General features: G+C 37.6%; 1 protein-coding gene across 1 annotated transcript in view; it reads left to right on the top strand.

Moving 5' to 3' along the window:
* The window catches only part of THSD7B (thrombospondin type 1 domain containing 7B), an 832,155-nt gene that overhangs the window by 594,910 nt on the left and 209,785 nt on the right, over window positions 1-27,460 (top strand). Inside the window, exon 14 of the mRNA XM_047772023.1 lies at window positions 4,804-4,982. Coding sequence (XP_047627979.1) covers window positions 4,804-4,982 — 179 coding nt within the window. The remainder of the gene's footprint in view (window positions 1-4,803; window positions 4,983-27,460) is intronic.

Raw genomic sequence — 27,460 nt, 5'->3', positions numbered from 1 at the left:
ATTGAATTAAAAGGTTTTCTAGAGTTCCTGTTGTGGTTCAGCAGGTTAAGGACCCAACATTGTCTCTTTGAGAATGCGGGTCTAATCCTTGGCCTCGCTCAGTGAGTTAAGGATCTGGTGTTGCCACGAGCTGCAGTGTAGGTTGCACATGCACGGCTTGGATCTGGTATTACTGTGGCTGTGGAATAGGCCAGCAGCTGCAGCTCCAATTTGATCCCTGACCTGGGAACTTCCATATGCTGCAGGCGTGGCCATAAAAATAAAAAAAATGAAAATAAAAAAGCAATATGAGGCCATCTAACTAAAAATTTGCTTTAAAATAGGATATAAGTAGGTACTCAAATATTTGCAAGTCATGGAAACCTCCCAAAATTTCATATTTGAAGCTGTTATACCATGGAAGTTAATTCTACATGAGTTCTTTTTTTATTCAATATCAAATGAAATCATTTTGTGACTCAGTTTCTCTGTAAAACTAGGTAATGCCTTTGGCCTCTATTTAATCCTATAATTAGTATTTATTATGTACCTGATACTGAACTAACCATCAAGGCTCCTTGGAAAGGATTGTAGAATTTTAACTATATTAAACAATAGAGAACTGGTCCTTTAACAATCTCAAATGGAGAAATCTTTTTTGAAACACAGAAAGATCCTTCCTGATGGCTTTTTTTATTCTTTCATCAGTGAGTGTTATTTGGGGAAGGTGACATCATTCCAATATTAATGTAAGAGAAATATAACTGTACAGTTAGAGGGAGGCTTGAAGAGATAACAAGTGGTGAAATTGTGCCTTATATAAGAAATGGTTCCTTTTTCCATTGTAAAAGGAAGAGAGAAGGAAAAAAATGGGAATATATATATAATTATATTCATAGGAAAGTGATAGTTCTTATTCATTTCTTTATTTGGGGGAAAGAAGAGAGTTGGAAAGCACTTAAATTATTATTATCTCTTCTTAAACTTTTGGGTCATTGAAAGAATGTTTTGAAAATTCTCCATACTGGTAGAGGAATATCTTTACTGCGTATGTAAAACTATCAGCCCACACTCTAATGTTCACCATTATAAAATGATGCTTATGATACTGCAAGTATCTTATTTGGACCCACAACCTAATCAGATACCTAAATACAGCTGTATTAGAAAGTATACAGTATTGAAATAATCTACATTAACAGTTTTCCTACATTCCTAAAACTCAAATAATAGCATACTTATATACTAAATTTTATTACACCTACCAGAAAAAAAGTCATCTTTGTATCAACCAGTTTTCTTAAGTAAAATAGAATTTACTGGTCAAATTTTAGATAATGAGCTATTCAAAGTTATCAAGGCCAAAATTTCACTTTATAAACTGGTCAGAATTAGAAAGGGAACTTGATTTTGAAAGTTTTGAAATAGGTGGCAAAGTCTTGGAAAAGCCGTAATGTTGAGTGGAATTGAGAAGACAGCTCAGAAGAATCAGCAGGCAGTGTGTGGCATTAGCACTCTTTTAATCTCTGCTGGGTGTCCAGAATTAAGCACAGACTAGGAAAATGACTGGGCTAATCTAGGTCTGAAGACTTGCCAGACTGGCATGGCAGAAGGAATGGTGGGCCCAGAGGGCCAACTCTACCAGCAAAAGAGTAGTTGAAATAATGAACCAGAAAGACTAAACTGGTTAGAGAAGGAGCAGTGTGTGTTCATGAGGAAAGGCATAAGTATTTTTGGAGAAGGTGAGATAGTCTATGGGGAAAGATTTCAAGGTATAGGAGAGGGAAGGGCAGAAAGGAAAGCAAGTTTGGGAGGTGGTTCTCAGACTTGATTACACATTAGAAATTCCTGAGGATCATTGAAAACTACTAGAATGCCTAAGTCCCATTCTCTGAGATTTTAGTTGAATTGGTCCACAGTATATCCTGGGCAAAGGGAACGTATTTTACCACCAAAGTTGAAAACCTTTGTTTAGAATCTCTTATTAAAAAAAACTTAGATTTTCTGCAAAGTGGTTGTAACCTTTATTTTCAAGTCAATGTAGAACCAGTAAAGGCTTTAAAAGGAATAGAACAAGTTATTATGTATTTTAGAAAAGTAACTCTTTCCTCAGACTGACTAGTGCCAAAAGATAGTGATTAGGAGAAAGGGAGACTAGTGGAGAGTGTATTTCAGGATTCTGGGCCAGAAGCAGTATGATCTTGAAACAAGGAGTAGCAAAAGAATTATAAAGTAGGGGACATATTTATGATGCTTCAACACCAGAACTTATCACACCAATTAATATATGTGTAGAGGGAGTTCCCATTGTGGCTCAATGGTAACAAACCTGACTAGTATCCATAATGACAATGGGTTAGATCCCTGGCCCCACTCAGTGGGTTAAGGATCCAGGATTGCTATGAGCTGTGGTGTAGGTTGCAGACACAGCTCACATCTGGCATTGCTGTGGCTGTGGTGTAGGCTGGCAGTTGCAGCTCCAATATGAGCCCTAGCCTGGGATCTTCCATATGCTGTGGGTACAGTCCTAAAAAATATAAATAAAATAAGATAAAATAAAATAAAATAAAATAATGTGTAGAATGATGGAGAAGAGTCTAAGATAACTGAATTTTTTCTATTTTGGATTATCTTTTATTTATTCAGTTGCTGCATACAAGTTATCATAGATAAGGCAGTTCAAAACATTTATTATCTCACTGTTTCCATAGGTTAGGAGTACAGCCATAGTATCCCTATATTCTTTGCTTAAGAGTCTCACCAGCCTACAATCAAGAGGCGAGCCACGATTTAAGTCTTACCAGAAGTGTGACCTGGGAAACCTCTTCTTCCAAGCTTCCTTGGAATCACTGACAGAATTTATTTTCATGCACCTATAGGGCTGTTTTCTTGCTGGCTGACAGCCAGGGGCTGCCCTCCGGTCCTAGAGGCTGCTTGTAGGCCCCTGCCCTGTGGCCACACCATAGGCATATTACAGCATGTTTGCTTCTTCAAGGCCAGTAGGAAAAATATCTTTCTCTCAGAAAGGTCCAAATGATTTTCACCTGATTAACTCAGGCCCACCCACCATGATCTCCATTTGGATTAACTCAAAATCAGTAATTTGGCATGTTAATAATATCTTTGTAGTCTTTTCCCTTTTGGCACATACCATAACCTAATCAGGGGACTGACTTTTATTGTATTCACTGGCCTTGCCCAAACTCAAAGGGAAGAGATTATATAGGCACATATACCAGTGTGCAGAAATCAGATATACTGCAGTTAATTAAAGTGAGGTAAACAAGAGAATTAGAATGTTTTAGGAGGAAAGTGATGGCCTCAGTTGTAGGCATGTTGAATTTGTGAGTTGTTGGGCAGCCAATTAGTGTGAATCTCTTGATGGCATAGAAGTTAGTAGAGAGATCAGAGTTGGAAATACATATTTGGTAGTGGTCAGTAGAGATAGATAGAAGAGAGGACATCCAGAGAAAGACTGTAGCAAGAGGTGGGGTAAGGACAGGAGTAAGTTAGTAAAGTTAGAACCTCTGCATCTATATTTCAACTTCAACCCACTCCTCTTAATTCCAGTCCAATATCTCATATGTAATCTTTCACCATTCCTCCTTATTTCTTTTGATAATATCCTGCTCTTTCTAATGTATAGTCCATCCTTTGTCTCCCTCTGAAGTTCACATCACACTACACAGAAGGGAGAATGCCAAGACCAGCTCAGCAGAATGGGGCTGAAGAACGGGTACTATGGAACTTAAGGAAAAAAAAAAGTTAACATAAAACAAGACACAGAGACATTTATCTTAAGTAAAGGTGGGAACCGGGGGACTCAAGGTCTCAGGGACCAAGAGCCCTGCCTCAAGAAACCACACTGCTTTTATTGTGCTATTGAGGATTATGTCAAGTGAAAAAGGGGTTGTAGGTGCAGGATATGGGTTTTTTTTTAATTATTTTAAAAGTCACTTAGCTGGTAGATGGTTAAACTTTAAACTTTAGGCATTTAAGAATTATTAGCATGTGAGTTAGCTATCTATGCATAGCATTTCAGAGAATCCTCGCTGTGCTTTGGCAACCCTATGTGCCTAGGTTTGCACCTTGGTTCTCTTTGCTAATGCATATTCTGCTAACGACCACTCATAAACCACGTGGCCATGAGGTTTCTCTTTCTCTTATTCTTTAGAAGACATATCATGCTTGTGCAAATGGCGTGCCAATCTGCACAGGTCTGGCATGCCTAGACCAATGTATTATGTCCTCATTCCGCTGACCCCGTGAATAACCCATGCCCTTAGGTCTTTGTTCTTAAGCTTAAGTCATTCACCATCACCGTGACTGTTTCTCAAGCAGGAAGATGGGACAAAGTAAGGAAGGACAAGATGGAGTTTTCAGCAAAGAGGCTAAGAAAATGTTATAAAAACATATGTCGCAACAGGAGAACAAAAATCTTTCTTTGTGAAAGCCTCGCAGAGGACAGGTACTAAGATTGACTCTATTATGCTCCCTGTTCCCAGATTGAGAATTGTAGGACACAAGGTCCAGCCAGGAGAGATAGTACCATCATTAACCCTGAGCTGCTTCATTTCTTCTTATCATAAAGCAGGACTTACTATGTACTTTTCCATGCTTCCTCAATCTCAGAATTGCCTAGGAAGTAAACAGCTGGCACACATTTGGAATGTAGAGACAGTCTTAACATTTTTGTCTGTTTATTGAAACCCCTGAGGCAATATTGTTAGGCAATCTAAGCTGTGATCATGGAAACAGAAGTAAATTTGATCAGTACGTTTTGATTAGACTTTCCTCCCTTCTTTTCAATCTTTTTTCTTTCAGGTTATATGCAAGAAGAATGCATCATCCCTTGCCCATTTGATTGCAAGTTAAGTGATTGGTCCAGTTGGGGGTCTTGCAGTTCATCTTGTGGGATTGGAGTAAGAATTCGATCCAAATGGCTGAAAGAAAAACCATACAATGGAGGTCGACCGTGTCCCAAGCTGGATCTCAAGAATCAGGTAAAGTGCATGAAGCAACAAGTAAAAAGCTGAAAAAGTGTCCCCTTTATTATTTCCTGTTGAAATGGAAATCATCTTGTTATAAGTAGCTCATAAAAAGCTATTCAAGTTTGGAATAGTGGTAAGAAGGTAGAAATTAATATAATAGAATTAGTCATTGAAGCTTTGCTCACTCTTAGGTAATACTGAGAACAACTTGGTAACAGCAATAAGAATGTTTACAAAAATGAAATAAAATTGTATTTTAAATTATCTTGAAATGTAATTTGATCAATCATGATATTATGAAAGGTAGGGCTGTGTGTGTGTGTGTCTGAGAGAGAGATATTGTTGAAAGAATGTCAATTATTTTACGGCAATAGATGTAATTAGTGGTCTCATCCATATACTCCAAAAATGATGTTCAATTTTTTCCTTCACTTAACCCTTCATCCAAGTTTTCTTTGTTCCTAATCTCATCAATGCTTCCACACCTCTTCATATCTCTTCTGAGTTATTTCTCTACCTTGGATCCCAAATGAAAGCTGTTTTTTATAAATATAATCCTGAAGGATACCCTTCCATATAGACATCTAGGAAAATTACCATCTTAAGTAATCAGAGTTGATTAGAGTATTTCAGTTGTCTCTGCCCATGTAGCAGAGTCTTAAGATTTAGTTAAGAATTATAATAATGCAAATTTCTCCCATGATTATGTTCTCTTATTGTATTAGGACTAATATATAAATTTTAATCAGTTGAATAGGTGGAGTACAAGATGGTGATTGTTAAAAGCTCTTTATTCTTAGAAAGGTGAAGAGTATCTTATATGAGGAAGTAGATCCTTTATGACTTTGAAACTCCTTTAACAAATGGCTATGCAGGCTTCTATTACTCATTCTGTTATATTCATTTATGCCCTCTTAACTCCATCTTGATTCGATTTTCTATAAACGTTGTTTAATGGAAGGGAAATCCACACACCTGTTTTTAATTAATTTGAATAGCATATCTAATACTATTTGTATTTAGATATCATTTGTCAATTCAAGACTGACAATCTCTAGCTATTTTTTTCCCCTAGTTTTGGTAAAAGATGCATAACTCACTGAAAATGAAAAATTATTATTATGGCAAAAATATTTTGTGTTCTAACGTAGGACAGAGTATTAGGCTTGTCTTGTTGTTTAAGATTATGTAGGATAGGAGTTCCCACTATAGTGCAGCAGGTTAAGGATCAAGAGTTGTTCTGTGGCAGCACGGGTTTGATCCCCAGCCTGGCACACAGGGTTAAGGATCCGGTGTTGCCACAGCTATAGTGTAGGTGGCAGCTGCAGCTCAGATTCAGTCCCTGGCCAGGGTGTGGCCAAAAAGGAAAAAAAAGTATAGATATGTAGGGTAACATAATGATCCCATTTTCTTAAAGTAGATATAAAACATATTGGATAAAGATGATGAAGAGGATTGCAAAATCAACATAAAGGTTGCAAAAACAAAACAAAACAAAACACAAGTACAGTGGTTTAGGGGAAGGAAGAATGGGGTATGATTAATGAACACAGGAAAGAAATAATCAGAGCAGTGAAAGTCTGAGGCTGATGGTCAAAGGAGGACTTTCAAATGAGTACTTTGCATGAAGACTAACTCTCCCTAGGGGATTATGCAGGCATTTAAAAAGGGAAAAATCTACCAAGCATTTATAATTATGAATTATGTATGATAATTCTCTCCCCTCAAAACCATCAAAAAAACTTAAGCCTTTATAACACATGTTAAATACTAATATTAATATGCTAGTTTTATGAGCTAAGAAATTATCAAGGGAGTAAAAGGACTTCATTTGAGCACAGATTATAAAACTACATTTTCCATATGTATAGGCAAATGTACAGAAACATCTGTATCAAATTTGGGAGTATAAGATAAAGGTACTGGTATGCCTGTTACAACTTAAAGGAAACTCATTCTAAACAGTTAATTGATGTATAAAACTTGTAACCTTAAGAAGTCATACATGCTAAAAATTAAGCCCAGGTTCAAGAATAATTTAGGTAAATTCCACATGTGAAAACTAAACGAGGGTGGCTTTGCCTATAGGAGCTGTTTCTAGCGTTTGCGCATTCAGGGAGGGGCTTGTAGCCCTCCAAAGATGCTGATGTGGTGCTCAGAAGTGAATCCTGGAATTTAATTATCAGAAATCAAATTTAGTGTGGCATGTATTCTGATATCAAGAGGTTTTAGGTGTCTAGAAGTTATGTGGCTTAGTTAAACTTGAATCGAAAAACTTCATCTCAATAAATCTCAACTTAATATTTTAACAGAAGTTAATTGATCGATCAAGACAGTAAGTAATAATCCTCCCCTTTCAAATTTCTAAAGAAAGCAAACTTTTACCTGTACTTAAGTGTATTTGTGGAAAGCTGTCTGTGGATTTCTTTATATATCTTCTATATATGAGAGAATCCCCTTTGTATATGTGTGTGTGTGTTAATATAAAAATCTGTTGAAGTTATCCATATTTTTTTAATTCATCCAAAAATAAATTGGGTTGTCAGGAATTTTCACTATTCAGGAAATATTTCCCAGCTTCTATTATTCATGGCAATCCTTCTTCAGAAGAGATCGCTATTTGTTTCTCCAAGCTGGAAATATGATCTAGTTAGAAGTACACCCACTGAGGCTGGTTCTTCTATAAAGTTCAATTTTACTGCTGGCCTTAGGTTATCTGTCTCCTTTTCAATTGATTTTTAGGCTTAGATTTATTTTTCTATTTTTTGGAACCAGATTAATATTCTCTCATCCATTCACTCATAAGACCTTTAAAAATTGTAACCAAATCATAGCAGTAAGGGAGGTGCATATCTCTAGTACCCATGCATGAGGAAAATTCAGTGTATATCAGATGAAGCCTAGCATGCTGTTTGTTAAGAAATTGAACTTTCGTATGTGTATTCATATATATTATGCACATGCTGATGTAAATGTTAGTATTACCTGCATATGCTTTATCATCCTCCTCCTTCATTTGTCTTTAGAACATGAGATCTTTCTGAGGCCAAGGGCTGTCTTTCTACCTCTGAGACTCATTTTAGCTACTGGTACATCATCCTGTGGATTGTCAAATTATATTTTCTGGATGCTTTAGTTGAAAAGAAGCCTTCTGTCTGGATAGACAGAAAAATGTCTATTAGAACTCTGGTCTCTTAAGCTGTGATTTGTCATTCGAATTCTCAAAACACACAAGCTCTTCTAGAAGGAAGAAATAAGAACCTGCAAATTATTACTGCCCAAAGAGTCTTTCATGAGTTGCCTGAAAAATCCTGGGTGTTTGGACTCCCCTTTGAAATCTAACTCAGGGGTATAAATAAAAAGGTTGGTATTATGTATCCAAGCTCATAAATGGCTCTAAATCTGTTAGTGAAATCAGTATTTATAATCTCTCAAGAAAAAGCCTCCTTTTTAAACTAAAACCTGTTAACAGGATAGCTCTTTCTCCAGCAGTGCCAAAGTGACAGCCATACCTTTGTGGCTGTCTGCTAAGTATATTTGTGATGCTAAATAGATTAGGCATGCAGTTTACCCAAAGGATTTCTTTAAGGGGAGAACTTCTAAATAGTTTCTTGGATTATCAGGTCAGTTGGCTGATGCCCTTGACTCTGTTGTGCATAATCAAATACATATTATAACAAATTTTTTCAGTCTATACTGTGGTGAGCGGATTTAAGTGCATTTGTACTGTTTATTTTTGCTGTATTTTTTCTTTTGGTATTCTGCTTAATAAAAGATCAAATATGAGGACATTAAAGCTCCATTGGACTTAACATTTTTCTATGAGTTCTTTACACAATTGAAGACAAGGGAGTTCAGAAAATTCTATGTTGCTTACATATTGCAAATCCATGTATCCACTGTTTGAGTAAAAAAATCTTACATTGAAATTCATTATCTATATTTTTAAATGCATGCTATCTATCTATTTAAATACATTTTTGGAAGAGTTTTGATTATGTTTTCAACTGAATGAAAGTATATAAATTAAATACATGAGTTCTCTAGAAACAACTGATATTTCAAAGGGTGTTTTCTCTCCAAAGAATAGTCTAAATTTGGAGGTGATAAGTATAATGCATTTTATTTCTTATAGCAAGGTAATCATATTTTAAAGAATACTTTTTTTCTGAAGATATACAGGTATATTTTAGCATGGACTAGAATGTGGCTTTGTATGAGAAACATTTTCCAAAGAGAAATAGCTCATGTTCATTTTGATCCAGCTTCATTAATTATTACTAGCATGTTAGGATGTGGAAATAGGATGTCATTCAACCAGAATGTTTGTTTATACAGAAAAATATGGCTACACTTAAAGTTTAATTGGACTTAACCAGTTTTGGCCTCTTGCTTCTTTTCCACCAGCTGGACTCCTACTCATCTTAGCCTAGTCCAAATCATTCCTGGCAGAGTCCTGCTCACTTTGGAATTGGTGCTTTGGCAGGAGCCCCAGACTTTAATGGAGCAAGAAGTCGTTTTCTTGAGCATTAATATGGGAATCCCACTCTTACCATGATTAAGCACATTCAGGTTCATCCTTCTTGCATGGGGTGGTGGGGGTTGGTGACTACACCTTTAATGAGAACTTGTTCTAACTATGAAATTCTATATGTGATAGAATTAAGAGAAGCAGAATGATTTATTCCCCAGGGTTGTTTAATAAATAACCTCCTCCCATGGAGGAAGATTTAATAAAGGCAGATACTGCTAAACATTTCACCACTTCCCAACACAGTAATTATCATCACTATAAAGTCCGTCTCATAGGCAGAGTGAAATGGCTTCTAAGGGCTGGTGTTTGTCCATTTGTATTCTTTATGCTTGTCTGTCAATCCGAACTCCATTCTCAAGTTATGACATTGCACTAACTGAGCTGAGTAGAGCTTGGAGGAGAGGCAACTTTTCCTTTTTGTTCTTGCTCTCCAAGAAAAAAAAATGTATTTTTCTTCTCAAGAGATTCCTCTCCTCCTGCATTTGCATCTAACATACCATCTTCTAGATCATTCCAAAAGGACTACCCTTCAGGCTTGTTAAAATCTTTTTGCAAATTTGATCATTTTTCTTGAAAACTGACAGAATCACTCATGAGAAGCAATTTTCCTCTAACTGTTGCCCACTTTCTTGCATTTTACTGTTTTTTTTTAGTAACTGGGTTTTTCTTCTCTGTGTATATTCAAACTCACTTCTAGTTGTTATGCATGATGTTCCCATGTACCTCTGGAGTGTTCTCTACTAAGCTAGCTTGGCAAATATACCTAATGCTGTCCCTAGACAGGGTTCCCCGGATTGGCAGGAGGCAGCTATAAAATTGTGAAGCATGCAAATTGTATAAAATTTTGTCTCTGGAACACTTTCAGTGTGCTTTCGTACCTTGTATTATCCCTAACCCCTAACTCCTGAAGTTCTGGAATATTATATTAGGTAACATCAGCAGAAAATTGCATCATCTGTATTTGAAATTTTGCAAAACTGTTGTCTTAACCAAATATTTCAAGTAGACCTGCTTGGTACTTCTCTAGAAAAAAAATATTGGCAGGACCTACATTTCAGTTCTTTCCTAAAGCATCCTATCTTTTAAGCTATAAATATGGCATGGAAACTTCCCTTTTCCTCTCATGCATTAAAAAAATATACGGATCTTGGAGCTCCTGCGGTGTCTCAGTGGGTTAAGAAGCCAACTAATACTGATGAGGATGTGGGTTCAATCCCTGGCCTCACTCAGTGGGATTGGGATCCAGTGTTGCCCCAAGCTGTAGTGTGAGTCGCAGCTCAGATCCAGTGTTTCTGTGGCTGTGGCGTAGGCCTACAGCCGCAGGGATTCCTAGCCTGGGAACTTTCATATGCTTTAGGTGCAGTCCTAAAGAGCAGTGTAGCACTTCCTTCGAATAACCTGCTAAAGATTTGTTTAAAAGAAAGATTCTAAACAGCATGCTGATTCTCTAGTTCTTCTTCTTCTTGAGATATGATTGACACATAACACCATACAGGGTAAAGGGGCATGAGAGGATGATCAGGACCCAGTTGAGGGTCCTTGGCTTGAGCAGGAAAGAATTTAAGAGCAGCAATAGTATAGTGAAAGCAGGTTTATTCAGGGAGATACATACTCCAAAGACAGAGTATGGGCCCCTCAGAAGGTGAGAGTGGCCCCAGGGCATGCAGTCATTTGTAAAATTGAGAGTGGCCAAGGGAGGAGTTCCTGTCTCAGTGCAGCGGAAATGAATCCAACTAGGAACCATGAGGTTGCAGGTTCAATCCCTGGCCTCGCCAAGTGGGTTAAGGATCCGGCATTGCCGTGAGCTATGGTGTAGTTTGAAGATGCAGCTTAGATCTGGCATTTCCGTGGCTCTGGCGTAGGCTGGCAGCAATAGCTCCAATTAGACCTTTAGCCTGGGAACTTCCATAAGCCTCAAACAACAACAACAACAACAACAACAAAAAAGACAGAGAGAGTGGCCCAGGGGGATACACATTCCATATACAGAATGAGGTCCTTCTCAAGAGGGAACAGCACCCTGAGGTGTGGCTGTGATTAGATTTATGGGCTAGGTGATTTTATTGGCTAATGAGTGGGAAGAATACTCTGTCTTGGAGCGGGGCAGGCAGGGATTCCCAGAAGTGGGCCATAGCTCACTTTTGGCCTTTTATGGCACCTGTGGTGTATCACTTCACTAATGTATTACGATGAGCATATAATGAGGTGCATTGTCTACTGGAAGTTGATTCTTCCACCATCTTGAGCATACTTGGTTCTAACTGATTTTTGTGGGTATGCTGTTCTTAATGGTTGTATCATTCTTGTAATGGTTGTGCCCTACCCCTTTCCTTCCTCTCTCATTAGTTTAAGATGTATAATAACTGGATTTGATAAATTTATGTATTGCAATATGATTACCACCATAGCATTAGTTAACACATCACTCATATATAACCATCATTTCCTTTTTGTGGTAAGAACAATTAAGATCTACTCTCAGCCACACTGAAATTTATCATACAGAATTGTTGACTATAATCACCATGCTGAACATTAGATCTCCAGGACTTATTTATCTACTAGTTGCAGGTTTGTACTCTTTAGATTTTTTAAGCTTTATCCCAATATTAAGTTAGCAGAAAGCAAGTTACCTAGGCCCTGACTAAATCCCCTGAATGAACCCAGTGGAAAAGAACTTGTTGAATTGTGATTTAATTTTTTCTGTATGACTTGAGTCATGGTAAAAATAGTCTCTTTGAGAAGCTTATTTAAACCTTTTGAAATATAGAGTATTGTTTCATAACCTTTACTGATTGTAAGAATGGAACCATCACCATGGGTAGGAGAAAGGTTGGTATAAAAATACTTTCCCAGGCCCTTGCTCTGAAAACTGTGGTCAGCAGGGTTAGAGTAGATATGAGAATGTGTATTTATTAGCAAAGCTTTGTCTTTGCTGCTTCTTTTGATCAGGCAAATTGGTGAACACTGCCTAATTGAGAGTCTTGCCCCAGAAGCTCCAATTTCTGCTGAGGTCATCTCTGGAAAAGATTTTCTCGGTGGTTGACTTGACCTGCCATTTCTAATATCAGCAAGGAATACAACCACTAGTTCTTTGCAACTCGAAGCAAATCTGGGAGTACCTTCCCACTTTACAGAAGAAGAGACTAAGGCTTAGAAGGGGGTAATTACTTGCCCAGCTTTACCCATTGATGTATATAAGGGGTTAAGAGTCATTCAAGTCTGAGGTCAAAGGCTACCCTGCATCTTCTAGCTGTGGGTACAGGAGATTATTTATTATTATTTAACCTTTCTGTGTCTCAGTCTCATAATCTGTAAAATGGGTTTAATAACAACTACCTTATAAGATTATTATATTAATTAATATAAAATCAAAATAAACTTCCTGTCTTATTGTCTGGCATATGGTTAAAAACTTGATAGATGTTTAATTTTCCGTGGTCTCTAACACATAATTCCTGTTTCTAATTCAGTTTGTTTTCACTTATACCATGTTGCCCTTTACATCTAAATTATGCAGATTGCTTTTCTTTTTACATTTAGCTACTGAGATATACAAAATCCAATATTTTCATTGTAATCACTCAGCTTATATACAAAAGTAAACCTGCTGTCACCACTTCCTCTATGGGAAGTCTGCTTTATTTTATTTCTAAACATCTTATATGGCATTGCACCGTTTCCCTAGTGGCAAAAATGGGCGTAAATTTTTAGATATTCATAACTAATTTCCTATGAGCTTGGGACTCTTTGATCTTTATATAAATGTTTTTATGAATGAGTGTAACAGAAAAATAAACAAGTCATTACAGGTAGCACTCTGTGACTTTTTACAAAGGAAATCTTCCCATTCATTTACCACCCGCATCAAGAAATAATACCTTATCAACCTCTCATATGCCCTCGTTTGAGCTCCACCTCCTTTACAACCACCTTCCTTTCACCAAATAGAACTTCTAACAGGACAAATTAATTTTATCATTTTAAAAACCTTTATACAGATGGGTTCTGCACTATGTACTCTTGTGTCTGCCTTTTTCTCCTCTGCACGACGTTTGTAATATTTATCCATGTTATAATGTATAGAAAATTTTGTTCATTGTCATTGCTTTATGTTGTATTCTTGTATATATCCCATTATTAGATTTTATATATAATATATATACATATCTCACACTTTATCCATTTTTCATTGTTAGTGGATGGACTTTTGGGTTGTTTCTGATTTGGGGTTATTATAAATAACACTGCTGCAACGATTCCTGTGCGCATCTTGTGGTGTGCACATGTATGCATTTCTATTGGGTACAGACGTAAGAGTAGAATTCCTAGGTCATAGCCTATGTGTATATTCAACTTCAGTAAATAATTGACATTTCATTTTAACTTGTATATTATTATAGATCTTCCTAAATGCAGATAGTATATAATTCTAGATAATGACTTGTAATATAACCTGTCTGACATCATGGAAAAAAAGTGTGAATGCCACATGGGTACATTAAATGTCTGTCTTAGCATTTCCCACATCATAGCACATCAATGACTGCTGGCTCCTCCCAAGTCATAGCTCTTTTCCCAAAGAGAACAAGTGTCTGAGTGCTGCCTTCTTGCTAGACTCTGCTCACATCTCTCCTAAACAACCACCATATCTATCAATCATGCTTCCTCTCCCTCTTTCTTATTACCTTTGGGATAAAGAAAAAACTATATAATATAGTTTATAAGACATTTCCTGATCTGGCCTCATTCTGTGACCTCATGGTCAAATCAGCAAGGCCCTCAGGCCAGGGAAACTGCCTAAATCAGGAGGAAGGAGCTACTTCTATCTTTAGATGTCTTTATTAGCCTTTAGACAGGCTCTCTTATAAAGTGAGAATTTTACAGTCTCAGGATGATCCTATAAATCAATTGGTTAATGTCTAATGTCTCTTTTAATAGAAATTGCCTTTTAATTATGAATCATCAAGCATTCTTGAATGAAATTAAATATGTGGATTGACTTTATCACTTCTTATCTAAAAGCGCCTCATCAAATTCCCTCTACATTGGATTAAAATTAAGCTCTGCTACCATTTAAATATAGACTGCCCAAGGCAGATTGGAGTTGTTGCTTTCCTCCCTGAAGATAAATCTTTCTCTTAGATGACAAGGTAAGGAACTGTGCTTATCACCTGTGCTGAAAGCATGGATGGAACCAATTGTAAAGTGTGCCTCCAAAGGATATTCCTAAGTAACGAAAGTGTTGTCCAAAGCCATCTTCCATCCTAATAGACACCAATCTTGTCGCCCTTAGAATCCAAGGTAAATTAGTTTGAATAACAATATTGGGAAAGAAATGTGAGTTGAGTTGGCTTTCCAATGTACTGTATGTCAAACAGGGGCCAATGGGAACCATTTGTCATAAACTAGAATGGCAGCAACACAGAGTGAAAATTGCTGTTTCTTTTCTCTGTTTTTGAAGCAAGGGAACACAGAAGAGTTGAAGTCATTGTTGGTCCAAATTTTTGTATTTTGTTTATTTGAAAGGACATTCGATACTAGCATAAGTGTATTTTTATACTTCTAAGTCTTTGCTCAAATTCAACTACTAAAAGTGTCCTACCCTAGTAACTATTTAATATAGATCTTGATTTACGGTGGCGTTATGTCCAGATAAAGCCATCGTAAGTTGAAAATATCTTAAGTCAAAAATGCATTGAATTCATTTACCTTATCAAACACCATAGCTTAGCCTAGCTACCTTAAATATGCTCAGAATACTTCCATTAGCCTATAGTAGAGCAAAATCACCTAATGCAAAGCTCGTTTAATAACAAAATTGTTGAATATTTTATGTAATTTACTTAATTCTGTAGTGAAAGGGAAAAAAACTGAAATGTTGCCTGGGTTACAAAACAGTTGTAAATGTATTGGTCCTTTACCCTCCTGATCCCATGGCTGACTGGCAGCTGCTGCTCCCTGCCCCTGTGCAGAATCATGAGAGATTATCATTGGACCAGCGAAGGATCAAAATTCAAAATTTGGACTATTGTTTCTATTGAATGTGTATTTCTTTTGTACCATCATAAAGTCAAAAAATCATAAGCTGGGGACTGTCTGCATTGGATTCTGCCTCCACCAGCCCCTCACACTCCTCATTCACCCTTACTTGGGTCTCCTTTCCTTACTGTATGGTTTTCTCATTTATTCTTAGTTTTGATATTTGGTTGCCTCTCCACACCACCCCCACAAGAGAGATACTGCTTAGTTCTTAATGAGCACCTTGAAAGCTGATAGCAGTGTTGTTTTAGGCTGGATTCTCCCAGAAGCAGAACCTGAGATAGGATTTGAGATCAAGAATTTGTATATCAAGTGCAGAGCATACCACTGGGAAGAGAATAAAAAGTGCTTCAGAGAAGGGAAGAAACAATACAGTACCTCTGTTATGAAGCTATGTGCCATAGTAGCCACAGAAGATTAAGCTTGTGGAGAACTCCAGGAGACTATACAAAATTCATGATCAGACATGAGGGGCCAGGAAACTGGGATAGCTGTATTGAAATTTCAGAGAGTCCCTCATTGAGGAGAATGTCCACTCTGTGCACTTTGGGCCAAGCATAAGTGATCCTTCTACTGTTTTGGTAGAAGCTCATGGGCACAAAGATTTAGACACTGGCAATTGGAATTTGGCCAGATCACAGTGAAAGGTTGCTGATGGTATTATCCTTCTGTGATTTAAAGTACTGAGATGCATTGAAATTGCTCAGTTAGTATATTCTTTACTGGGGGTTGTATGTGGTCTGTGTAATCCATATCATAACCAGAAGTCCACCTTCTTTTTCCCGATAAAACTACACTTTACTACAGACCAGTGGACAGCTGTATGTGTATTTTGAGTTGTTTGCATTTGGGTTAAAAACAGATTTATAATTATCTGGCTGTGCCATCTCATCTGGTCTCCCCTGAAACTGATCCCATGCCTTTTGTGGATACTGGTGATGGGAAAGATCAAATCTGGGTGTAGAGACCAAAACATGCCCCAATTCAGGAGCTAGAAATAAGGTAATTCAGAGGGCTTCAGAATGACCCTACATATAGCCTTTGTTTTTCCTTTAGGTGATGAACCTCACACTATGTCCCTTTCTCTGTGGCTGCTACCAAATATAATTTTATTGACCTGAAAGAAAATGTAAGAGGAGGCAGAGTAGGATGGGACTAGCATGTCAGACTCTTAGATGGTGTTCTCTATGCATGAAAAGAGAGTAACTGACTGATCACAACTAAGAAGTTCTAGAACAGTCATATACTAGAATACTAGCTTGTTAGGAAGAAACCTAAAAGTATCTAACCTACTAGTTCCCAGTCATGGCTGCACATTGACTTACTGGGGAAGCATTCCATCCTACCTAGACTAAATAAATCAGAATTTTTGCTGATGGGATCCACCTCCCTGTATTTAAAAATACTCGGGTGATTCTGGGAGTCTCCATTGTTGCTCAGAGGTAACAAATCCAACTAGTATCCATGAAGATGTGGGTTCAATCCCTGGCCCTACTTGGTAGGCTAAGGATCCAGCATTGTCCTGAGCTGTGGTGTAGGTCACAGATCTGTGGCTGTGGCTGTGGCTGTGGTATAAACCAACAGCTGAAGCTCCAATTTGGCCCCTAGCTTGGAACTTCCATATGCCACACCTGCAGCCCTAAAAAATAAATAAATAATAAATAATAAATAAAAAATCCTCAACTGCTTCTAATGTGTAACTAGGGCTGGGGGCTGCTGGCAAAGGCAATCCCATCATCTTGTAAATGATGTAACTAGGGCTCAGAGAGATGACCTGACACCTATTATCAACTAGAACAGGAGCCCTGCCTCTGTATTGTTTTTCCTTTCCTTTTTGAATATCTTTTCCATACAAGTGAACACAAATGCAATAGGAAATGTCAGCAACATGCATGCGGACTAGATGTGCATTATTCTCTTACGAGAACAAGGAAGGGATGCTCAGGCCTCATCCTGCAGAGTTTCCCCCTGAGGATGACTCTCCCTGCCCACTAAAGGCAAATTGCCTTTACTATGAGCAAGTGACCTCTATTGGGAGATGATTTAACTGAACATGCAACCCCCAACAACTGTCTTTTCCTGTATGAGGAAACTTACCTGGTGGTTATGCAAATACTCATAAGTAGGTAGAAAATTGCATTACATGGGAGTAGTAACAATAGGTTAGTAGATGTATTTTACTTTGCATTATTCAACAAATCCCACATGTATATCATCATGTTATATGATTAGGGACATGGGAAGAGACATATAAAAATGTAATGAGTTCCTGTTGTGGCTCAGTGGGTTAAGAACCCAACTAGTATCCCTGAGGATGTGGGTTTGATCCCTGGCCTCGGTCAGTGGGTTAAGGATCTGGTGTTTCCATGAGCTATGGTGTAGGTCACAGATAAGGCTTGGATCTGGTGCTGCTGTGGCTGTGGCATAGGCTGGCAACTGCAGCTCTGATTTGACCCCTAGCCTAGGAACTTCCATATGCCACAGGTGTCGCCCTAAGGAAAAAAATAAATGACAGGTACAACTGTGTAAGTGTATGATGTGGACCGAGACTTCTGAGTAACAGCAATTTATTAATTAGCCCAGGTAGCTTCCAAAAAGAGAAGATGTCAAAAATAAAATTGAATTTAGGGTCATCATCAGTGTTTTGGAAAACAACTTTCATTCTCTGTACCTGTGTCATTCTTCATTCATTTGGCAAACACTTCTTGAGAATGAATAATATGCCAGGAAGAGTTATTTAAGTTCATTTGAACTTCATTGCTTCAGGAGTTTCCACTGGGAACCTGCATCTGTGGAAACTCAAGTGAAGGGTTTAAAGTATAGATGGTCAGGCTCTAGATGTCCATACCATTAGACCTGCTTTACCTTCTTTAAAAATAAATGAAACCAGGAGTTCCCATCATGGCGCAGTGGTGAATGAATCCGACTGGTTGCAGATTCGATCCCTGGCCTTGCTCTGTGGATTAAGAATCCGGCGTTGCCTTGAGCTGTGGTGTAGGTTGCAGACGCGGCTAGGATCCTTCATTGCTGTGGCTCTGGCGTAGGCCAGGCAGCTACAGCTCCGTTTGGACCCCTAGCCTGGAAACGGTCCATATGCCGCAGGACAGGCCCTAGAAAAGGCAAAAAGACAAAAAATAATAATAATAATAATAAAAGTAAAAAAAATAAAAGTAAATGAAACCAGTTTGGACTCACTTCTCCTCTATATAAGAATGATTTGTGACTAATAGAAACCTAGACTGAAACTGGCTGAAACAAGGAATTACATGACATCATGCAGCAAGAAACCCAGTGGTCATGCAGGCTCAGAGGCTGATTGGTTCTGTGGCTCAGCAAAGTTATCATCAAGGACATGGTTTCTTTCCATCTCTCGGCTTTGGCTTCCTCCTCTGGAGGTTCATACAGTCTGCAGCGTCAGTGGGCATAATCTCCTTATGCGGCAGTGATCAGAAGAGTAAGAGAGTTTCTCACTTTTGAGAATCTTAGGAATAAGAAAATTTTCCCAGAGCCTTCCCCCCTCCCACGAAGGATGTCACACCTCAATGGCTGATGCTGGATTTTGTGTCCATTCCTAAACTCATCTCTGGAAGGAGTGATAGGATGAATTTGATTAGCTCAAACAAATATTTTCTAATGAAAACTTTTTTTTTTTTTCTTTTTAGGGCCATACATTCAGCATATGGAAGTTCCTGGACTAGGGGTTGAATCAGAGCTGCAGCTGCCAACCTACACCACCGCCAGAGCAATGTGGGATCCAAGTTGCATCTGCAACCTATGCCACAGTTTGAGGCAACACCAATCCTTAACCCACTGAGTCAGGTCAAGGATTGAACCTGCATCCTCACTGACACTATGTTGGGTTCTTAATCTACTGAGCCACAGCAGGAACTCCTAACCAAAGCTCTTTTAAACTTCATGATACACATAAAACTCTGGCAAACTGGACTATATATATTCAAAACTACTTTAGTGGCTGGTCTCTGACCCTAGTCTCTATGGATGGTGCCATCAGTGTTTCAGAAACACCTGAAATCCACTTATGAGACAGTGGTTTGGTAGAACGGTGCTTCCCAAACTTTGCTTTTCTTTTCTTTCTTTTTTTTTTGTCTTTTTTGTTGTTGTTGTTGTTATTTCTTGGGCCGCTCCCGCGGCATATGGGGGTTGAATCCGAGCAGTAGCCACCGGCCTACGTCAGAGCCACAGCAACGCAGTATCCGAGCCGCATCTGCAACCTATACCACAGCTCACGGCAACGCCGGATCATTAACCCACTGAGCAAGGGCAGGGACCGAACTCGCAACCTCATGGTTCCTAGTCGGATTCATTAACCACTGCTCCATGACGGGAACTCCCCCAAACTTTGTTTTTCTATCTGTACCCATGCATATGGAAGTTCCTGGACCAGGGATCTAATCCAAGCTGCAGCTGCAACCTACACCACAGCTGTTGGATCCTGCACTGGGCTGGGGATGGAACCTGCACTGCCACAGGGACAATGCTGGGTCTTTAGCTCACTGTGTCACAGTGAGAACTCCCTAAAACTTTAATGTGCATATGAATCATGTAACAGGGTTTGCTAAAATGCAGACTCTGGTTCTATAGCTCTGAGGGAAAGGGGGAAGATACTGCAATTTAGATTAGCTTCCAGAGGATGGCCAAGGTGCTGCTGTGCAGATTACACCTTAATGTATACTAAGATGTACAGATACTAATGTATATTAGCCAGGAGCTCTCAGCTAGACTAATCATTTGGGATGGAATGTGTGTTGAAGCGTGAACAAAAATGACCACTGTATACTCTTAATTTTACTCTCTTTTTGACAATTAATTTGATGAGTATTAGTTTTAGGTAACATTTTGCGCCTTATATCAAGATGGCAAAAATTAATGCTTTAGATCAAATATCTGAAATTCTGCTGTGTTAAGAAATGTGACCTAATACTTTCCACATGCAGATATGAGTTGCCTTGACTAGGGCTCTTCCGTGATGCTTTTTTTTTGACAAGGATATCCTTCCGTTTTACAAGTTATTCGGCATAACCAACTTGCCAGTTCCTCACTCTATATGAGAAATAAACAAGCTTAAATGTAAAATACGTAATGCATTCATACATCACCTGTCTTCTGTTTTCCCTGCTCTATGCAGCCCATACAAATCTTTCTCGGGTTATTTATCAGTAATTAAAAGGCCTATTGGAATGTTATACATACCAGAGACAGCTTGTAATGGTGCTAATGAAGGAAAGCGAGTCTAGTATCTTCTTTGGATCCCTCCCGAATGTTTCAATCCAAGTAAAACCTTCTGTGGACTAATGTTGCAACACCATTTGGTAATGTGAGTAACAATAGCAGATGGCAAGCATACGTAGAGCTGAATATCATTTTGTATGAAGGTGAAATAAAAGCCCATATTTATGGAAGATAAATCTCAGGGAAATTGTTCATTTAAAAAGATTTATATATTTAGATTTAGATATATAGCTGCTTTAAAAACATGTTAAAAGCCCCTGAGGGATGATTACTCCAGAACAGGTGCAAGTGGAATCTTAGAAAAGGCAAAACAATGAGACATTAGACACTTAGCACATCGATTAATATGTACATACCCATGTAGTTATTTGTAGTGTTATTTTGTGTGTGTCTGTCCCAATTGATCCTGAGACTCGAAACTGCTAGATGGTACATATCTTGTTTTCTGTTGCCACTATCATTTTTTTCTAAGGAATGAGCTATCATAACCATGTCACTAAAGTCCACATGCTTTCCTAACAATTACAAAAGAAGAAAAAAAGAAAAATTTTAGAGGCAAATGGATTTTTCGCGTGTGTAGAATTTCCAAGCTAAAGCATAACATTCTTTGCTCTTGAGTAAATTATAAGTCATTGGAGAATAGGCTGAATATAGACTTAATATCTGTGTCCACCCAGAATACATATTTTGAAACCTAATTTCCAATGTGATAGCATTTGAGGGTAGGGCTTTGGAAGGTGACTGGTGCCCTTATAAAAGACACAGAGCTCCCTAGATTCATTTTCCAAGTGAGGAAACAAAAGATGGCTCTCTGTGGACCAGGAAGCAGGCTCTCACAAGACACTGAACTTGCTACCACCTTAAGCTTGGACTTCCCAGTCCCCAGAATTGTGAGAAAAAGTATCTGTTGTTTATTAGCCACCCAGTCTATGGTATTTCTGATATAGCAGCTGGAACTAAGAGAGTGATGCATGTGTATTTAAGATACTTTATGTTCAGATTCCATTTTTAGCCTTACATTTTCTGCCCTAATGGCTTCTTTATAGTGTTTGAATTTATCATTCAGAGCTAGCAACAAGACAAGCACAATCAAGCCCTAGGATCTAGAGTAAGAAGAAAAGATCAATTCAGCCATTTTGCTGTATCAGTATGGTTCATTCTTTTTTTTGTTGTTTGTTAAAAAAGAGATTGCATCTTTTTGTTAAAAATTGAATTGCTGTATCAACTTTTTTTAAAATATGGTGATTTTTCTACATGTAGTGACTGAAGCCATGCCTATATGAAGCCGAAACAACAAATACAGTAAAGTACAGGGAAAAGAATCCATAAAAATGGAACATTTGGTGACCTGAATATAGACCTATCTGCATTCTTTTTTTTTTTTTTTCTCCTTAGAACGGTAAGCATTAGAATTAAAGTTATCTACATCCAGGAAGCCGAAGCAGAAAGATAATTGAGTAAAATGCTGAATAATTCTTGGGAAATGACTGGTTGAGTTAGCTCTTTAATGCTAATTAAGGGTAGCAAAGAACTAAGAGAGAGGAACTGAAACAGCTTTGGAATGTAAAAGTGAAATATGGACATCTCAAACTCAATGTTTGATAGTCTGCATGAATTATTGCCTGTCATTTGAAAAAGCACGTTATTCAAAACTATAGAAAAATCTATTCTGTCTTATTACTTAATTAAAAGTAAGTTATGAGCATTTTCAATCTTTATATAATTTATACCATTTGCATTTCCCATAGTTCCATTGGCCTTAATCATCAAAAAAAATAAAAATAAAAAAAGCAGTGCTATGCTTAAGGACAATTACTATGCATTTTTTCAACTTTCTAGCAGATGCTACAAAAGAAGCTATCACAGCTGGTGAAAATTGATATTCACGAGTATAAAATATGGCAGTGAAAAGATTAATTTTCTGTACTAAATGCCCTTGCTTATTGAAAACCTTAAACTTTCTTCGCAATAAGGCCAGTGGTTTCATTGTCCAGTTGGCGGTGGGCAGATGATAACGTTCTGCTCTATTTTGCTTTATGATGAACCAAAGAGGACCGGCTCTTTCTCTAATGAGTTTGTAAGAGATGCTTCGATGCAGACACATTAGCTGCATCCCTTGGACTGCTATGATTGGGGAGTGAAGGGTGTTTTTTTTTAACAACTTGCTAAAATTATCACCATTAGCCTGAATGAAGAACTAAAATGTATATACCAGATGTTTAAAATGGTTAGATTTGGGAGAAAACATACAATTAATTTACATTTTAGTGCTAAGTACAAATTTTAATTTATTCCGATTAACTGGTTTATAGCCCATCTAGAATACCATTTGAAGTAGTTATGGAAAGGCTATAAACGAAGTTGTAATCAAGAGATGACACTTTATTGGCATAGAAACAGAAGAGTTTCATGCCCAATACCCACACTGATCAGAAGGGTTCAAGTTTCACTTGCCCAGGATCTGTTACTGACTAACAGGCTTGGAATCAATATGGGAAGCAGATTAATTCACTTAATTACAATTTGTGCCAAAGCTTACTCTCTCTACAGACCAGATAAATTGTTCTTACCTAAATGGCACATTATTTATACTTGCTGCAGTCAAGTCATCATGCAAAAGCATAAACAGATTTCTTGGTAAGATTTATTATAAAGGGGACTGGCTAGGTAAAAAATGATGGTTTAACTCTAAAGTTTTCCCACTGGTGAAAACACATTTGAAAGTATGAATGCTGTTGAAATAATATATTCAGTGGTTCTAGTACAATGCCTGGCTTTGCACTTGGCATTCTATAAGTAGTAGCTATTATTATTGGCATAGTTATTTATCATGAGTCTCATGAAGATTATAGGAGAGGGTCCTTGGAAACTCCATCATGTTACCAACTTTCCTCAGGCCCACGCATTATAATCTGGTGGTCCATCAGAAAGTTCAGGCCATCAGAGTGTTATTTAGACTGTTCAGTAGGTGTTAATATTTTTGATTAGTTGTCAGGATTTTAAAAACAGAAAATTTTGTGTTAAAATTTTTGTATTTATAAAATCCTTTTTAAAATGAGAATATCTAGCCAATTTCAGGTGAATCTGAGAATGCCTTCCTCTTCAGACAGATTATGTCAATATAATGACCACCTACCTTGTCTCTCCCCATAATGTTCTCCTATGTCTAGGCCAAGCATCAGTAGCCAAGTTCATCCCTAAATATTTGTGAGCTGAGGAGAGGACACAAATAGATACCCACATTTCCTGTGTTCAGTAATTAAGTTACAAACCAAGGCCACAAACTATTCTATAAAATGTTTATTGTTCTGCCTTAACAAATATACCTTCATAACTGCACAGAAGTTTATGTTCAAATTTGAGATTCTCAGAATTCTGGAGTGAGTGCAGTGCCATCAGAAGATCTAGTTTTCAGCCCATGGTTTGTGCTTCTGCTCTGGCAGCCTCTGCTCTACCCCAGACTCCCCAGCCTACTTGTACAAGCTACCGGCAAACAATGAAGGAGGACACTGAAGGCAGACACCGCGTACCCAGTGTTTAGACCTAGGAATACCCAAGTGGGGAGAGGGCTGTGGCTACACTCCTCAGGAGGGCAGATCTTGGCATGGAAACGGCTCAAACTCATTTGGTGGAGAATTCTGGGCTCCAGGGTTCATGGAAGGTGGTCAAATAAACTCTAGAAGGAAGGCTGCCACTGGGCGTGTCCCCTTGACTCTGCATGGTTTTTACCCACAGGAAAGAGGTATAGCTGGAGGAGGGCAGAGAAGGTTTTCCTGTGCTGGGAGGGGACCAGAAGGCAGTACTATCAGGTGACACTTTATACTGAGACTTGCACTATTGCTTTCTTAGGATACTTTGAAGATGAAAATATTATTTTTGGAATTCAAGTCTCTATCAAAAGCAACATAAATGATATAAAAATAATGTAGAGGGTTTCAAGAAAACAGAAAGGGCTTAGTTTTCAAATAGATTACATTACTCATGTGTACCACCTGCTTAGTATTTGCTTACAGGTGTTTGAAGTCCTAGTTCAGTTCAATCCTTTTCCTCCTGCCCAGACTGTAGCATCTTGTTTGTGGTACCTAGTGGCTGCCAATAAGTATTAATTGCTTGTCACAATGCCAGAGTGTGAGATTTGTGTAATACTTATTAAATTATTTTGGTCAAAATGAGAAAGAAATTAGGAGCGTTTCATCTTCAAGCCTTTTAGGAAAGAGCCCTCAAACCAGTGATTCTCAAATTTTCTGGTTTCAGAAAACTTTACACTATCAAAAACAAATAAGGATCTCAAATAGCTTTTATTTATATGGGTCACATCTACCTATGTTTACTGTACTTTAAATTTAAAGTAAGATATTGGAAAGTGTTAATTTATTTAGAAGTAATTAAAATCCCTTAATGCTAACATGAATAGTTTTATTGAGAGTAATTATATATTTCAAACCAGCTTTAAGAGAGTTTTACATTTTGCAAATATCTTTGATATCTGGTATCATAGAAGACAGCTGACTTCTCATATTTTCTTCTCATTCAGCCTCCTGCAACAGGTTGCTTTAGTGAAGTATATGAAGAAAATCCAGAATTACACAGATATGTAGATAGAAAAAAGAAAGGTGTTTTAGTAGACCTTTTATAGGTAACTTTGAATGGTGTCAATAATATACACAAACTTGACAGATGGTCATTTTTTCTAAGTTTAGTTGTGATGTGAAATCTGAAATCATGACAATTAACTTATTCTAATCTAGTACATTAAAATCCATTGGACTATCTGGCACTTTGAATAAATCTTTAATCCATGCATAATTTTCTGACATCATACATTGGTCATTTGGAATACATTTGTTGATCATGTTATGCTGAAGTGTTGACCTATTTCATCACATAGTATCAAAACTTCAGGAATTCCTGTTGTGGCTTGGCAGTAACTAACCTGACTGGTTTGATCCCTGGCTTTGCTCATTGGGTTAAGGATCTAGCGTTGCCATGAGCTGTGGTGTAGGTCACTGACAAGGCTCAGATACCGTGTTGCTATGTCTATGGTGTAGACCAGCAGCTGTAGCCCCAAATTGACCCCTAGCCTGGGATCCTCCATATTTCACAGGTGTGGCCCTAAAAATAAAATAAAAAGAATTCATATTCATTAATATCATCACTGATCTTACCAGGAAAGACTTTAAATATTGGGGAGCTCCCAAGTTTGTGGTGACAGTATCAAGTTTTCCAAAATTTTAATTTTCATTCAGCAATTTGAATTTTAGCAATCACACAAATACTCTTAGTTGTTTTATTTAAAATGACAGAAACTTCATTTTTTTTAGAAATTGTCTGCTAAGTATTTAATTCCATATAATCATAGTTTGTCTGCAAAATATACGTGTCATTTAATGATCAAAGGAGCTAGTTCAGCCTTTACCTCAATTAGTACAAGTATCTTGTCTCAGCCAAGCCACCAGACTTCAGTATGCAGAAATGCTTAATGTATACTTTAAAATTAGGCAGAATATTATAAAGATGTGTAACCAGATGTGTTAGGTGAGGAACGCAATGACAACTAGTACAGTTTTGTGCCACTCCTTGGTTTATTTTAGGGACCAGTGTTTTTACCCACCATTGCTTTTGAATCATCATTAATAAATGTCTTAAGAGTTAAAAGAATAACATCTGCATTATTATTATTATTATGAAAATAATTTTGATGTCTGGACCCTCTGAAAGTGTCTCCAGGACTCCCTAGGTATCCACAAACCACATATTGAAAAGAACTACCTCAGAAGTAGATGAATGAGTGTAGAACGTTCTGATGGAGGGAAGAGAAAACTGCATTTTCCTCTGAGATTTTTCATTTAGTCATAATAAATACATTATAGGACAACTTTCTGCAATGTGCTTGAGTGATATCATTAATTCTCCTTATGTATTTCTAGCCACCATATTGGAGTCTTTGCTCATATGTATTTAGATATTCATTCAGTTTTAAGGTCTTTGGATTTAACCACTTTTGAAGTACTTTGGTAACATTCTTTAACATTTGGGATAGGAACATAGGATTAGATGATCATTAGTGATTCTACAGAGAAATTAGCTCAGGGTGTTCTTTCATCAGCAACTTAAAATCATAGCTAGGAAGTTCCCATTGCAGCTCAGCAGTCACGAGCCCAGCTAGTATTCATGTGGATGCAGGTTCGATCCCTGGCCTTGCTCAGTGGGTTTGGGATCTGGCATCACCAGGAGCTGTGGTGTGTGTCACAGACATAACTCGGATCCTGTGTTGCTATTGTTGTGGTATAGGCTGGCAGCTGCAGCTCCCATTTGACCCCTAGCCTGGGAACTTCCATATGCTATAGGCGCAGCCCTAAAAAGCCAAATAATAATAATAATAATAATAATAATAATAATAATAACAATAATAATAAATCATAGCTGTTGCCTCAATAGTTACAAAAAAATCTGTGCCCACACTATCTTACAGAGTTTTTAGAAAGTCATTTTTATTTACAATATACTATGCTAATTTAAAATACCAATGCAAATTCACCTAATATAAGAGGAGCAAAAACATAAAACACATGCTAATAGACATAAAATACCAATGCGAGACATTTATCATAGTTCTCATGTAGTTATCAAATTCTGTGATTCAACAAAAAGCTAGCTCTAAGTA

This window comes from Phacochoerus africanus, chromosome 3 (assembly GCF_016906955.1).
Source record: "Phacochoerus africanus isolate WHEZ1 chromosome 3, ROS_Pafr_v1, whole genome shotgun sequence".
Taxonomy (NCBI): domain Eukaryota; kingdom Metazoa; phylum Chordata; class Mammalia; order Artiodactyla; family Suidae; genus Phacochoerus; species Phacochoerus africanus.
This window is presented reverse-complemented; position numbering and strand designations above follow the sequence as displayed.